The sequence below is a fragment of the Lytechinus variegatus genome, chromosome 4 (genome assembly GCF_018143015.1).
Source record: "Lytechinus variegatus isolate NC3 chromosome 4, Lvar_3.0, whole genome shotgun sequence".
NCBI classification, from domain to species: domain Eukaryota; kingdom Metazoa; phylum Echinodermata; class Echinoidea; order Temnopleuroida; family Toxopneustidae; genus Lytechinus; species Lytechinus variegatus.
Genome location: NC_054743.1, coordinates 50,682,125 through 50,699,345, shown reverse-complemented (window position 1 = coordinate 50,699,345; position 17,221 = coordinate 50,682,125). Strand labels below are relative to the sequence as shown.

The window sequence follows — 17,221 nt, the reverse complement described above, 5'->3', positions numbered from 1 at the left end:
GCATCAGTGCATCAACATCATTCAAACTTAATTGGTCCAGGCATCCTCGAAACAATTGGGAAATTTGTTTGCAACATCAATTTCGACTGCATAGTCACGATTTCATGATAACATATGCATGACGAATGACACATGATTGTAAAGAAGAATATTCATGCTTTCCAACGATACCATTTTTACATATGATGATAAGTAAAAAACCAAGAAATTTATTATCGTACAAACTTGAGTTGCAGAACTTTTTTTTTTTTGGGGGGGGGGGAAGGGGAGGGAGTGATTACAATAATAGTTCTTTACCGGCGCGGCATCCACCCATCTCGCGAACTTTAGTTTAGCTCGCATGATATGCATGCGAGCTTGGCTGCATGCATGCTCTCGATCTCGTACTCGTCTCGTACTAGTATACTCGACGCCGGGGGGCCGGGCGCCGGCGCGGCCGGCCGGCCCGGGCCCCGCGATTTCCTACTACTGTCGATCCAGCTTTAATTGTGTCTGCACTAAATACTGCGCAACCGTCGATGTGATTGAACTTTTTTGACGCCTGATGCTGACGTTACTTTGATGATCAGATGAACTCCAGGACTGGTAACATACCTAGTAGGTGTTGAAGTAAATTCTCACGATAAATAAACTTTTTTAGGTAATATGATCATCAGAAAGTGTTCGAATTAGCTTCGCTCAAACTTTCAGCTGATCGAGATCTGTTGCTGGTTGGTCACCATACCGGTGCATGCGATTCTCACGCACGCGTGTCGAATAGGGATATCACGATTCCATGACCTACTAATGCGTATTGCACAGGAGGCAAATTGCCGGGCTTGATAATTCGTGTACATACAAGAGCGGAGAGAATTCTTTGCTGAAGTCCTAAACAATGAATAACAAGTTACGAAATTACAGACATGACCTCCTTCCTTTCTGTAATTTAAGCATAATAGAGTCAGATTTAAGAATGACATGATGATGATGATGTTGATGACTTTATTGGATTCAATCATTCATTGAATGAAATTGGAGACATTTATTGATTGACATGTCTGAAACTGAATGATAATGGTTGATCTGATCTGAGTGATGGTCAGTTGGGCTTACATTACAATAATAATACATGTAGGCTTTGCTGCTGCAGAGATGCCAAGTTCAAAGATCAGCTATGCGTGAGATTTTCTGTGAATCTGAGTGAGATCACAGACATTGTGTACAATGTATATGGGGATAGGCTGTGATAGTTGTGTGAGACAGATTTGAGGGGATGAACAAGAGTCCAAAATGCTTGAGTCTCACGCATAATGCGTGAGACTTGGTAGCTGTCTAAAAAATTGGGATTGTCTCAGAAAACAAGGATATCCTCATAAACTAACATTTAAGACGAATCATGTCTTGATAAATTGAGATTGTCCTTGACTTTTGGACAGTTTTTTTCACCTAACCCAGCTGCGGGCCATAGTACTAGTAATAGACGGCAATGACAGGGATACCGATCTAGGTAACCATGCTAAAATAGATATTCAGTGACATCAAGGCTCAATTCCTTTCTTGAACATGATGAAATTTTCTTTTCAGGCAAAGTATACGACCATACTGACAGTGACAGGTTTCCTGTCATTAGATTTAGGCGACGCACCACAAATGGGGCGAGCTCAAGACGCATGGTCATGTGGCCTCTTTTACGCAAATTACTACAAACTTGATTAAAACAAGAGAAGATATATTTTTTTGTCAAAAATTACATGTAGCTTGTAGGAAAAAATAATTCCTGAGAAAAAAAATATTTTTTAGATAATCAGAAAAAAAAATTGTTTCAGTTAATAAAAAGTTTGACATTGAACAGTTAAAAATCAGATTCCAAGCTGATGATAGCATCGCATTGGTAAGAATGAAAATGGGGAAAAAGGGGTGTTTTTCAAGGATAGGTGGGGATTGTGAATAAATGGTAAAAAATAACAACTCCTAACTATGCCATACTTTGGCAAAATGAAGCAAGTTACAAAAGTATCATTTGTTGTAAATGAGCAATGTGCGTTTGTTATTTACATTACATACATGTAGGCGTCGACGCAATTTAACAGCATGTTTTTTCAATATCTTTTCATAGAACGATCATGTTTCCCCAAATTTTGCCTGAACGTGCAACATACAAAAGGTATTTTAGAAACAACTACTCAAATTTGTCTGATGTGGCACTTGCTTCCTTTTGCCAAAGTTTGGCGGTATGGGGTTGCTGTGATATAGGGTAGACCTAACATACATTTATGAACATCAGGAATAGGGAGATATTTGCTTGCTTGAAATGGCTTTTTGGATTTTTCTTCCATTATAAATCACTAACATTTTATTTTATTTGTTACCAATAAGCAATTATATGTAATTTTACATTTGCATTTAGAATCCCAGCTGCATGTACATTTATGTACAATTAAAAAAAAAGAAGCCAAATCTTAAAATGTTGTTTTGCTTGTACCTCTGATTTTAATGAAATTTTCAGTAGGCCATCTTGGCTTTATGCTAGTTTGATTTTTCTCTTTATTCAAATCAATTTTTTGTTGAGGTGGACTTGACCTCATATGAGGAGTCCATTTGGAAGCTCCGTATACAAAATGGTACTTTTATCCAACATAAAAATAGCTGTAGGAGAGTGGTGAAATCTTTTTTGAAAAAATAGGTACATTTAGATTTTTGTCTGGATGTGGGTTAAACTTTTTGTTACAATTCAAACAAACTCAGCAGGACTTTTCTTTTGTCCATGATGCTTCTACAATTAGAAAATATTCAACTTTAAAATATCTTGTCTTCACAAAACCATGACATGATTCGATAGCAATTATTCTTTGGATTAGATCTGTACTGCTATTCAGTGAATTAAATTAGTCATTCAAATGAAGTCAAAAGTAATTTGTTTTTCTTTTTTTCCCCTCATCACTCTTTGATAGATTTGGCTCCATGATGGATGTCAAAATGGAGAGGTGCTGATTCGAAATGCACATTATCATCGGTCTCTAGGAGTTGCCCACTGTGTGAAGAAATCAGTTGGGTTAAACAGTTTACAAGTAGGACTGAACTGAAGGTGTACAGATCAATACTGGTTAGATTTAGAAAGCTTAATAAGTGAAGAAACAGTGGAAGTGCCATCATGGCATCTGCTGGACATGCACACTTCCATGTCATTAATGAGATAACCAATAGCCTATTCCTGACAAGTGCATATGGTGTCAGTAGCCCAACAGCTCTTCGCACCAAAGGAATAACATGCATCATCAACATCTCGCTGTCGTTTCAAACCCCTACGCCCAAACTGCGCGACATTGAGTTTGTCCGGATTGCCGTGGACGACATCCCCACGGCGCAGTTGGGCGTGCACTTTGACCGGATCGCCGACAAGATTTACAGTGTGAAGAAAAGCGGCGGGAAAACCGTCGTTCATTGCTACGCTGGCCGCAGTCGATCGGCATCGTCCGTGATGGCGTATCTCATGAAATATGAGCACATGACTCTCAAACAGGCCCACAACCACGTGAAATCGCGTCGTCCGGTCATACGCCCGAATCCAGGATTCTGGAAGCAGTTGATCACGTATGAGCATCGACTTTATGGTAAGAACAGTGTGAAGATGATGTATACCCATGCTGGTGCCATCCCGGATGTTTATGCGCAAGAGCTGAAAAATTTTGTGCATTTGTGAGCAGGGTTCACACAGTCACTGAAGTGATGATATCGTATTCAATTATTGCTACATGTACATACAGAAAGGAATGCATAATATGCTGTATTCAAGAATGGATATATTTGAAATGTTGATTGCATTTGCGAATGAGACTTAATTCTTGACTTTGAGCTTACTGTATGTGAACGAAACATCATGTTCAAAACATTGTAAGTGTAATGTAGGATGATAAAATGCATACATGTACCTCTGAGGGCCACACCTGTAAACTGGAGCTGAAAAGAAAACTAATTCTGTTATTGAGATCTGTTCATAAGAGGACTTGTCCTATATATTTGCGGTCAAGTGTGAATTGATCATCGTGCAGTTTCAGTTTGGAGTGATGCATTGGGCCACATATTCCCATGGAGCTCAAATTTTATGCGTTTGAAACTGGAAGTGAGCAATTGTTGATCACTGAGTGATTTTGTGAGGTATATACAGATGATGATTGCAATATTAGACATTTTTTGTGCAAGCAATTGTATTGATGTCACTGAATGCTATTTACCCTGTATAGGTGTGTCACTGTATCTTTGAGGATTACTTCGATGTAGATTTCAAATTCTCCATGGCGATTTCCTGATTTTCACACCACTGGATGTTTGGTCCTAGGTCCACACACACATCTGTTGTGTATAAAACTGTGTATAACTTAATACAGTTACAGGTAGCTTTATAAAACAGTGCTTACCCCTGTTCATGTACGTGAATATTCAGTGAAGTACATGTAATTGAAATATTGCTGAATAGAATTTGTTGTAAATGGACATAGTGTTCTGTTAAATTGATCTTCATCCAAGGCTTAGAAATTTTGACAAGGCAGATGGAATATTTTAAAAGTAATTTTTATTTAGTTTCGTTTTGATTGTGCATATCTATGCATGATTATTATCATTTTTGTATGATCAGAATTTCCACAGCAGCCTATTGAGTGATGTGTGCCTGTGTGTGACCTCCAAAGGAATACCATAAACTTGCCTCCCGTAAACACAAAGGTTAATGAATAATCATACACTTAATGTTCATGATTGATTCTACATTGTAGTCAATGCAAATATGCAATCAATGGTAGAAAATGTTTCTACGATCATTGCTATAAAGCTTTGTGTTTGGGCCCCAGGGCTCAAATTAATTATGACCTTAGAATGGCCTTGATGGCCATGTACATAATTTGTAGACTTAGGCCAAAGTTAGCTCCTTTTTGACTGAGGCCTTGATGCCCTTTGAGCTGTGGTAATCCAGATATTAAGTACATTTATTGGTTTCCTTTTTTTGATGACCGTGGATGCCTGTAAAGTGTGCATCACCTTCCCTTTCCTTATTAAAAGTGCCCTATTTAGATAATGGCCATGTTCATTTTATATCATAAACCTACACATGTAGAAGAATTCCCAGTATACATGTATGCATTGGAATCTATTATATTATTTGTCTTTTAAAAAATACGGCACCTGAAGTGACAAAATGCCATGGTTCTATAGAATTCAATATTGGGTGGTTGTTTATGGGGGGGGGGGCATGGTTGAATTGTGTACAAATCTTGTATGTTCATGAATTGATTAAAGGTCAAGTCCACCTCAGAAAAATGTTGATTTAATAGAGAAAAATCAGACAAGCACAATGCTGAAAATTTCATCAAAATCGGATGTAAAATAAGAAAGTTATGACATTTCAAAGTTTCGCTTGTTTCCAACAAAATAGTTATATGAACGAGCCAGTTACATCCAAATGAGAGAGTCGATGACGTCACTCACTCACTATTTCTTTCCTTTTTTATTGTTTGAATTATACAATATTTCAATTTTTACAAATTTGATGATTAGGACCTCATCGCCTGAAGCACAAAATGTTAAAATAATGGAATTCCACGTGTTCAGGGAGGAATGAAACTTCATTTCACATGACGATGACAAGAAAAAAATATTTCATATTTTATATAATAAAATACAAGAGAAATAGTGAGTGAGTGATGTCATCAACTCTCTCATTTGGATGTAACTGGCTCATTCATATACCGGTAACTATTTTGTTGAAAATAAGCGAAACTTTAAAATGTCATGACTTTCTTATGCTTGTTAAATTTTTCTCTTTTTATTCAAATCAAGTTTTTGTTGGGGTGGACTTGTCCTTTAATGGAAGACTATGACAGTATGTGAATTTGTGGGGAAAATGGGGCTATCATTTTACAGGTACATGTACAAGGGGTTTTGAACCAAAATTAGGGATAGTAATTTCTTCAGATTCTACGCAGATTAGTAGACTACGCTATACATGTATGTATTTTGATTTTTGTGTATCCCTAGCCGTGGTATACCGTCTGTCAGCATATATCCTTTTTAAATAGCTTGTGAAATACATTGCAGTGAGTTAATTCAAATTTTGACTCCAAAAAGGTACCTTTAAGTTTTATGGAGAGTTTTTGTGGTGCAATATGTACAGTTTTTCATTCGTGCTACCAAATTTTAACCAAAAATGTGCATTTTTGTGCTTTATTCTTCTCTGAAATAACCTGTAATGGTACATGTATGTCAGGGTTATATGCTCAGAGTATGCTTTGTACCAGGATATCATTTGCGGATCATGTGCCATTTGATTCGCCTCCATTTTGCATTATGGAGTCTATTGCATTGATTTATCTACTGGGCCATGTCTTACGAAGAGTTACTCTTTTGTGGCAAATTAATGTCCCAAGATATAAATTATTAATTGCTTTGACAAAAAAAAAATGGTCTGCATTTTCATCAAGACACAACTTCCGGGAGAGCCAGCTACAAGCCAGGGCCCCGTCTTACAATGATTGATCCAATCAATCGTAACTCTATGGATATCCATCAGTGTCATAATTTTTTCTACAGGAAATTTGCACAATGTATGTAAACAAAGAGAAGCACAGTGAATTTTCAAGAAAACAATGAATGCATAAATACAGGTGTACAGTACATCATAGTTGGAAAGTATTTTGAACAAACATGAATAATAGATGTTGATGTTGCTGGCTGTCCATAGTTGCGATTGATTGGAACAATTGCAACTCTTTGTAAGACTGGGCCCAGCTATTCCATTTCCAGGAGGGTGTTTCACATAGAGTTATTACATGTAATGCCTAGACTTTGTGTGCATTATGAAAGGCATGACCTCATTGGTCAGATCATGCCAAGAGGACACATACTACAGTCTACTGCGTATTGATCAATAAGACTGGGCGTACCATATCGTGTACACGTTTATTTTTGTGCGAATCTTATTCATGCTCAAATCTTTGTGAAACACCCTCCAGGTTTTAAATCTGGTCCCCAACTATGGATCTCATACATATATGTATTGATGTTAACCTGTACGTACATGTATGTACACTACATATTTCTTTATCGAATACTCTGGAATACGTTTAGCTGTGGTATAGTGGTTCTGACCCTTGCCTTGTAATGAGAGGATTGTGTGTTGGAAACCCATCGCGGCCTAGCATCCTTTCCCAAGGCGTTAGTTCATCCACCCTTTGTCACTCTCCACCCAAGTGCTATAAAATGGGTAACCTGTAGGATGTGAACTAGTCACTGTAGCCTGTCTGGCATTGTGTGCGCATCATTGGGGACTGACTGGAATACTCCCCAGGGAGTGGAGGGTGTGCATATATCGTTTGCGGGAATCTGTAAGCGCCTTGGTACATACAATGTATGTATAAGCACATCGTTTGTAAATAACCAGACTGATGTACACCAATGAAATATAATTTAAAACTTTCTTTGAGATTTGACCATGTACATTTATCAATTTGTGACAAAAAATTGTAGTGAATTGAATTGCAATGAAAGAAGAGAGTACATGGCAAACTATTTTTTTTTGTGGCCATGAGTCATGTTTATTTTCACTGTGATGCTTCAATAATCTTGTACAGTATGCATGCCCAAAGATTTTTTTCAAATACTCTATTACTGTATCATCTTCTCTGGAATGTATACCCTTAAATTAAACCATTTGTATTCATATAAATATTATGTTGAATGCTTCACTTCTATTTGATGTAGAGTGTTTTTGCATGACTGAACAATGATAAAAACAAAAACACTACAATTTTTTACTTGTGTTTTTTTTTGTATGTTGTTCAATAGTGGCGATGGGGCTCTCTACAGTATAAACAACTAGAGTACCCCCCTGTTTTTCAAAATACAATAAATTGATTTCACTTTCAGCAAATCATAAATTCTATCTTCACTTGTTTGTATGAGCATGTAAGGTCATGACCATGACATGGTTGAGGGAGCGCCGAGCACACTTCAAAGGGAAATTCAAAATTCAAATTCAAAATACAAAAGTCATTTCACGAAATTATGACTTTTGTATTACTGAAACTATGTAGCAGATGGCTTTGCTTTTACTGATGTAATTTGAGGATCAAGGAGACTAATTATAATTAAAAGTCAATATATACGTTTAAAACCACAAATACATGTAGTTGAGATATATACAATTTTGAAAATTCGTTACGGCACTTTTTGTGGTTTATTCAGAGATTTGCTCAATATACATGTTCATGTACACCACGATAACACAACATTTGGTCCTGCGACAATTGCTCCAGGCTTAACCCTATCTAGGCCGGGGGGGGGGGCCTCGGAGGCCCCCCCTCAACGAATCGCGCGATATTTTCGCCGTGCGAAATTTTTTGACCGCGCCGCTCGCTGACTTTTTACTTTCAAGTCTTGCGCAACTTTTGAGACCAATTTTGCGTCACCCGGATACGTGGTTCCGAAATTACGCAACATTATGTAAGTGCATGTCAGACCGAAAATTGCTCAAAAACGTGATTTCGTGTACAAAGTCAATGCAAATTGTGTTTCCAACCAAAATTCATAAATGTATGATTATTTTTAGTTTTGCAAGTCTATATGTATTAATTTTATGCTTTTTATGATCACAGAAGAGTCCCCAACAAATTTCATTGAAAAAACAATGAAAAACAAAAGGTCCAAAAAACAAAGAAATACATAAGAAATTGCAAAAAACAATATAATACATAAGAAAATGATTTGATATCACAATTTTTTTCATGTACACTTGCTAAGGACACCACAAAGAGTTTCTATACCAAAAATTAGTACATTTGGAGCTTTATTTAGGGAGTTAGAGGAAAAAGTATGATTTTGCATACTAATTACGCATAAATTAGCATAATCACTTAATAGTGATTTGCATGAAATAAATTTCTATACAATCTTGTAGATTATGCCCCAGGCAACCCGCGTGCCAATTTTCGGCGCGACCGCACGCTCGACGGCCGAGATCTTAGGGGGGGGGGGCCTGGGAGGCCCCCCCCGGCCATATGAACTCCCAAAATACCCCGGCCTAGATAGGGTTAATACGGTTAGGGTTGCGATAGGGTAATAGGTTTATGGTAGGGGGTAATAGGTTTATGGTAGGGTGTATTGCTAAACCCAGGGTTGAAGTTGATCATTCGATGACCTGTAACTAGTGGAGAGTTAAGAGTGGAGTAATTGTTGCTGGAGCACATGTCTTAGAACCAGATTTAAAGGGGAATCCAACCCAAATAAAAACTTGTTTTTATAAGGAAAAGAAAAATCAGACAAGTTGATAGGTGAAAGTTCGAACAATATTGGACAAACAACAAGAAAGTTATGAATTTTTAAAAGTTGTAAATATTGGTAATCACTATACCCATGGAGACTTCAAATTGGCCGCATATGGGATGTCATAGTGATGTAAGGCAAGGACTACTCTTCCATGTACTCCAATACATATTATGGCTAAAATGTCATTTTTCCCAAAAGTTTTATTTCAAATTATATTTTTCTTTCATGAGGACATACTACAATATACTACCTGGGTTATATTTAGATTACTGCCCCAGGGGAATGGGTACTTAGGAGAAAACCACAAATCACTGATTTTAAAGTACATGGCCTATGGGAAAGTTGTCCTTGCCCCTTGTCATAATTTACTTACACAGTTGCCAATTTGAAATCTACATAGTATTAGTGATCTCAATTTTAAAGCAGCTATAACTTTCTCATTGCTTGTCCGATTTCTTTCAAACTTTCACCATTCTGTTTAATTCATTTTTCTCTTTCCCAACATAACTTTTTATGGCCAAGGCTGGATTTCCCTTTAAGAGGGGGGGTACATGCTGTACACCACAGCAATTACACTGTATGCAGCAGCATTGGTATGATAACCCTCCCCCCTCTTAAATCTTTTCCTTCAAGTTATCATAAATGGGGGGGGGGGTGCGCGATTGTACAGGTACAGTGTGGGGGGGGGAGAGTATGACCTATTCTGAAATGTAAGATGACTGCACTGTAAAATGTAAAAACATGAATTGACGCGTACATATAGAAATGTTTTATTTTTGTGTTGATATCATTTCGGTTATTACCATTTTATTATTGCAAATCATTACTTTGACAGGAATACTTCATGTTCTCTCCCATTCAGGGTATAATTTTCCTGGTATCGCAATGCAATTTGCTCCACATTTTTGAAAGACTGCTATGCATAGTCTTTTGTATCATATTTTTACATAGGACTGTACATTACTTAATAGTTGAGTGCTTTTCTCAGTGACTAAAAATGCTATTCAAATTTGTAAAGCAAAATTATTCCCTGCCATTTGTATATTGCATATTGCTTAATAGTATCCTGTAATTAGTAACCATCTGGAATAAAATTATTGGAAATGGTTTTTTGACTGATTTGAGTAGGTATGGGTGTCAACATTTACCAAAAAAAGTTAGGAGGAATACGGGTTGGGGAAAGTGCTTTTTTTCAAGGTCAAAGGTCAATGACCTTTTCATATATACTGTATAATGGTATCTCTGAGATGGAAAGGCGCAGGTTGGTGATAATGGTGTCAAAATGCACAAATTCTTACCACAATATCAAATAAAATGAAATTAGGTACCCAGAATGCACATTAAACGAAAAATTTCAAGGTCAAAGCCTTTCAAAGGTCATTGACCTTTTTTACATTATATACCATATACGATATAATGGTATCTCTGAGATGAAAAGGCGCAGGTTGATGATCTTGGTGTCAAAATGCACGGATTTTTACAAGAAGATCAAATGAAATAAAATCAAGTACATACAATGCTCATTCGCCAGTGAAATTCAAGGTCAAATCCTTTCAAAGGTCAATGACCTTTTTTACATTATATACCATATACGGTATAATGGTATCTCTGAGATGAAAAGGCGCAGGTTAGTGATCTTGGTGTCAAAATGCAGAGTTTCTTACAGGAAGATCAAATAAAATGAAATTGAGTACCCAGAATTCATATTAATCCATAAAGTTCAAGGTCAAAGGTCAATGACCTTTCAACATAGGTTATATATCGTATAATGGTATCTCTGAGATAAAACGCTGCATGTTGGTGATTTTGGTGTCAAAAAGCAATTTTTGCAAGAAGATAAAAAGGCACAAAATAATATTAAAGAATTATCCTTCACCTTTGATATCCAATGTCAAAGGTCAAAAGTTAATAAATATTGATATATCCATTTATGATCATTCCCCAAAAGAAATTAATCCATTATATTCAAATTTTTTGTGAATAATAGAAAGAAAGGTGGCTATTTGTAATGAAAACTTGGATGTTTAATAATTTCACTTTGAAATAAGGATAAATAATGGCCATGAAAAATATATTTAGGGGTTAGAGGTCAATGAACTATGTCAAAAACTGCTGGAAATTTAAGTAAATATGTCGATAACTTGATTGTGGCATGTAGGTATATAGTGATTTTGATGGGAAAAAGACTCACCTGCGTGGAAAATGAACAGAAATTCAATAGTTGATTCCTGGACCAATGATGATATCAAAATACAAGTTAGAGGTGGAATTGAAATACAAAAGCACTCTTTAATATATACTGTAGTAATGCATTGCCAAAAGTGTAAAAAAAATCATGTATTAAATAATTTGAAATGGTGAAGTTGTCTAAAGTAGCAGCATTTAGATATGCATTTTATAAATCTAAATCAAGATACTAATTTCTCTGTAGCAATATTTCACTAACCTCAAATGCTACAATCAATACTATATACTATAACTTAATCTGTAAATGGAAAAGATAGGCATCATCCAAGAACATTTTCATATAGCCAGGGACAATGATGGAGAATTTAAATAATGCAATCATTAGAGCGGCAGGTTTTGTTATAGCACGGAGCTATTACAATAGCTCTATGGTCATAGTAAATGAAGTTAAGTGTCTCAACTTCAGCAAAGAGTAATCAAACTCTTGGAAACCTGACATTTTCAGGACTTTGATCTGGCCCATTCAATGAAAGCCTAATGTTCTGTCAAGGGATAACATACCAGGATCTATATTATTACTGATATGTTGCACAGCTTGATCCTCAAGAACTGGAAGGGGTGCTGTAGGAGTGTTGTTAGGTCAATGGATGTGTACTTGTAAGCTATTATCTCCTTTTGAATTTCATTACTATGCATGATAACAATCAGTTGTTCGGGACCAAATACATGATCCTTGTACAAACTGATACCTAGTAGAAATAGCATCATGGGTGACCTACGGCAGCTAGAGAGCAGATATGAAGTTTTGTCATGCAGCATTAGCATCTCAAGAGATTCTGGCAGCTCGCAATGAGAGGTAATTAATAATAATACAGGAATTCATCTTTGTTAAAGTTGAGATACATGCCATTTACTATGACAAAAGCTGCAGCTCTAATGATGGCCTTCATTTCATCTTCATCGTCATCCCTCTGCTGTTTGGAAATGCTCTAAGATGATGCAAGCTGTGACATGAGATTTAGACCTATCCTATCATTTTCAGAAGATTAAGCTAATGAGATGAATGGACTATCGCTGGAGAGAAAAAGACACGACAACCTTGATTTAGATATTATGATGCATCAAATTTCAAATTGTATAATCCATTTCATTTTTTCATTGCTTTTGGAAATGCATCGCAGTATATGAAGAAGTGTTATTTGGTTATCACCTTTTTAAAACAATTTCCACTGATATTTTGGAAAGAGTTATTGACCTCTGAACCCTAAATACATTCTCCATGACCTTACTTCAGACTGAAATTATGAAACCTCCATGTTTTCATTACAAATTAGCCATCTTTATTTACATTATCACAAATATGAACACATAGGATAAATGTTTTGTTATTTTTTATTTCATACAGATTATACACACACACATATATGTTTGTATATATATATATATATATGTATATACATGTATATTATTTCATCTGAACTTGGAATTCAAGGATGAAATAATATTCTGTATACTGACTTTGGTGTTGTTTTATCTACTGGTACAAATCTTTGCATGTTGGCACCAAGATTACGAACCTGTGATGTTTTATCTCAGAGATACCATTATCATTATCTTATGTTAAAAAGGACATTGACCTTTGTCCTTGAATTTTAAAGGTGAATGTAAGTTCTTGATGCTTAATTTTATTTTATTTAATCTTCCTGTAAGAATCTGTGTATTTTGACACCAAGAACACCAACCTTCGCCGTTCATCTTAGAGATACCATTATATAATATGGTATATAATGTATAAAAGGTCATTGACCTTTGGCCTTAAATTTTAAGGGTGAATGTGTATTCTAGGTACTTAATTTTATTTCATTTGGTCTTCTGGTCAGAATCTGTGCATTTTGACACCATGATCACCAACCTGTGCCTTTTCATCCCAGAGATACCATTATACAGTATGGTATATATAATGTAAAAAGGTCATTGACCTTTTAAAACCTTTGACCTTAAATTTCATTGGTGAATGTCAATTCTAAGTACTTGAATTCATTCTATTTTATCTTCTTGTAAGAATCTGTACATTTTGACACCATGATCGCCAGCCTGTACCTTATCATCTCAGAGATACCATTATGCAGTATGGTATATAATGTAAAAAGGGTCATTGACCTTTGAAAGGCTTTGACCTTGAATTTTATCGGTGAATGTGCATTCTGGGTACTTAATTTTATTTTATTTGATATTCTGGTAAGAATTTGTGCATTTTGACACCATTATCACCAACCTGCACCTTTCCATCTCAGAGATACCATTATACAGTATATATGAAAAGGTCATTGACCTTTGACCTTGAAAAAAAGCACTTTCCCCAACCCGTATTCATCCTAACTTTTTTTTGGTAAATGTTGACACCCATACCTACTCAAATCAGTCAAAAAACCATTTCCAATAATTTTATTCCAGAGTGGCTACTTTGGGGTCTAATTTAGGGATACTATAAGACTTAGGTACATGTACATGCACAGTGAATAAAGAACAGGCCCACAGTCACTATAGGCCTACATGTACATTGTAGTATAAATTGGCGTGCCACATTGTCAGTGCTAGTCATCCATGGATCATCTTTCCAACGGAAGGATCGGTTTTATTTGGATGTCGTTTGGCACTGCTATTTGACATTTTGTCGGATCATGTTCTACTGATTATAATTTTACATGTACATGAAGTGTGCAAATATATCAGTGTTAGCCTTTTGACAAGGCTCTATGACTTTGGGTACTTCCCTGGCTGGGAAGTGACTGAGGTGCTATAGTGACAGAGAAATATATAGAAATCTTGGCCCCGTAATACACAACGAGTAGTGATCAATCAATGATTTCAAAAAACATTTCTGATTGGTTCTTTAGAGTCTGCGGAGCAAAAGGCTCCTGCAAGTCTGCAACAATGATTTTGATTGGTAACTCAATTAGGGATGAATCAATGAGCTTTGTTTTTCAGGGACCAGTCCTCACTTTCCTTCTCTTGGATTACGGCAATCAATTCAATTCAATTTATTAATTCATAAAATGCAAAGCAGATATATATACAATAAAATGTCTATGGGAATCACAACAAAAGCCTACGGTATATGGCTTGCTAAACAGTGATCCCCTATTTACATGTACATACAAAATATATAGCAGAAAGGTTTGCACACTCAATAGCTAAATACCAATGACCAATCAAGATCATTGTTGCATGCACATTTGTAATTCATCGCAAACCTTTATGTTAAGGAGCCCAGGGCCCCGTAACAAAAAGGTTAGCGATTAATCGCTAATTTGAAAGAACAATTTTGATTGGTTCCTCGTCAGTCTAATCAAAATGCGCATGCAACGATGATCTTGATAGGCTGTTTCATTTTAGTGATTAATTGCTAATCTGTGTGTTACGGGGCCAAGGTCTGTATAGTGAAGTTTACATACGGTACATGTACAAGTAAATATCGGACTGTACGGTATGGTCCAATTCTGTGCTAAAAACATGGGAAGCTGAAAAATGTCAGAAGTTTGTTTACCTTGCTATTCCTCATGCATTAATGGTGAAAAAAATTTCAGTTTCTAATTTCTGACTATTATGAATGATTTGACAGTCAAACAAGCTGATGAATTGAACTTGAAATGTGAGGGATATACCTCAACCACAACTTTAGAGCTAAAATTCAACCAGAGTTCAGAATACAGACCTTGATTTGTATCAAAAATGAGTAAATTGCCAATTTGTCCACTCACCACATGGTCTACCTTCATCTAGTCTAATGCCATATTCCATTCATCAACATTTCGTCTTACAACCATTTTGTCCAATCACTTCGTCTAATCACTATTTTGTCTTTTACCATTTTGTTTAATAACCAGTTGGTCTAATACCCATTTTCTTTTCATTCATTTTTTACAATTAACACAATTAACACTTTTATTTTAATCAGACTAAATGGCTATTGACCCAACTTTTTAGTAAACGGAATGGCATGATTAGACTAAATGAAAGTAGATCATGTGGTGAGTGGACGAACTGATGGTAGACCAAATGATAGTAGACGAGTTAGCAATTGGATGAATTGAAAATAAACCCCAAAATGTAGCCTTTTGGTGTGATGTAAAGACAGAGCCTTGCATATAGACTAGCAGATCATTGATGAATGACATTCTTCGGTAATGCATGCCTGCTGCTGTATGTGGATTATGCTCTAATTAGTGATCGAAGACCAATGAGTCATGGTACTAGTCCATAATTCATTACATTATGGAGCATTGATCCTAACCTTGCCTGACATAGAGTTATAAAAAATTAACTCAGATAAAGTTAAAGAATGAAGTTGCAGCAAACGATTATTTCATGAGAAAGTCTTTCATATCAAGGTTAAAGGAAACCAAAACCCAAGAAGAGAAGCAATGTTATTGGAAAGAGTAAAATGAGAGGAACAATTTAAAAAAAGTTTCATCAAAATCGGTTATGAAATAAGCAAGTTATGGGAGTTTGAAAACTCTTGTTGTACTTTCTATGGTGATCCTCAAATTGGCAAACGTGCTTCAAAATGGCTGATTTCGTGGACAACTCTCCATTTGTTTTGTACACAAATTTTCAGATTTCCCCCATTATTTTACATATTTCACATTATCTCCTCCTGACCTTGACATATGTGGTGTGAATTATATGTCCCCATGACATATGTTGTGCTCAGGAGGCAAGATGCAATTTGAAAGATGAGGAAAATCTAAAAAAAACATACCCGAAATACCTTTGGCTAGTCTTAAAAAAACTTTGGAAAAATTACCCTAAATACCTTTGACCCTGCAATTGACCATTCTTTCAAAACTACCCCCCTTTTTTTTAATCCGTGTTTTTGATACCCTTTATGATTACGAGTGCAGGCGCGGCCCGCTTACAAAACTAAAAACCACCCCTCAGTAGTAAACACGTTTTTTTGGGGTCACGCATATGTACAATGATATATTTGACTGCCCCCTCCCTGGGATTTTCTCCTCATTGGAAGATGAAACAAGGTTTCTTCCCCCATGAACATGGGGTATTACAATTATTTTCACATATGCTTCAGTCAAGCTGGTTCTCATTGTCAAATCTGTAAAAATTGAAATATTGTGTAATTCAAACAATAAAAAACAAAAGAAATATTGAGGGACATCATCGACTGCCTCATTTGCATTTCACTGTTTTGTGAAAAATAAGCGAAACTTTTAATTCTAAACTTTCATTTTATACATCGATTTTGATAAAATTTTCAGCGTTCTCGTTTTTATTAAACTTCTCTTTTTATTTAAATGAAAATTTTTCTGGGTAGACTTGACCTTTGAGGTCACTATTACACAGAAAAGCACATGTGGGTCAGTGTATGAACACTGCATGGAAAAATACCAGACACATGGTGGAGGCAATGTTTATTTTGCTTATTATTTCTCAGCAATTACACATTGGCTTACTAAGCCATGATTTGGCATATATATATATTTATCAATAAATACAAACCCTTGGGTGATCATTTTATTGGCTTCTGTCCAAACGTATGTCGGCATCTTTTCAAATCTCTTATTCTAAAACCAATTTTGATAAAATTTGCTTAAATTGCTCCCTTTATTTCACTCTTTCTGATAAGATTGAAGCTCTCCTTGTGGTTTGGATTCCTTTGGGATATTACTGAATGGCATTTAAGAAAGTTAAAAGTATCATGCACTACCACTATGTTTGCTATATA

At 35.9% G+C, this 17,221-nt stretch overlaps 1 protein-coding gene across 2 annotated transcripts; it reads left to right on the top strand.

Moving 5' to 3' along the window:
- The first annotated feature begins 447 nt into the window (after positions 1–447).
- On the top strand, positions 448–5,235 carry LOC121414253 (dual specificity protein phosphatase 14-like). Of its 2 annotated transcripts, none has more exons than XM_041607368.1 (2): positions 448–597; positions 2,931–5,235. In XM_041607368.1, exon 2 carries the CDS (start codon positions 3,131–3,133, stop codon positions 3,677–3,679), a length of 549 nt encoding a protein of 182 aa, XP_041463302.1. In that variant the 5' UTR covers positions 448–597; positions 2,931–3,130; the 3' UTR covers positions 3,680–5,235. The 2 variants fall into 2 exon arrangements, with proteins under 2 accessions (XP_041463302.1, XP_041463303.1); XM_041607369.1 differs by having other exon boundaries at positions 448–640.
- Positions 5,236–17,221: the final 11,986 nt, after the last annotated feature.

Excerpts from the sequence above, each read along its gene's own strand:
- LOC121414253 (XM_041607368.1), top strand. The coding sequence starts at position 3,131 with ATGGCATCTGCTGGACATGCACACTTCCATGTCATTAATGAGATAACC.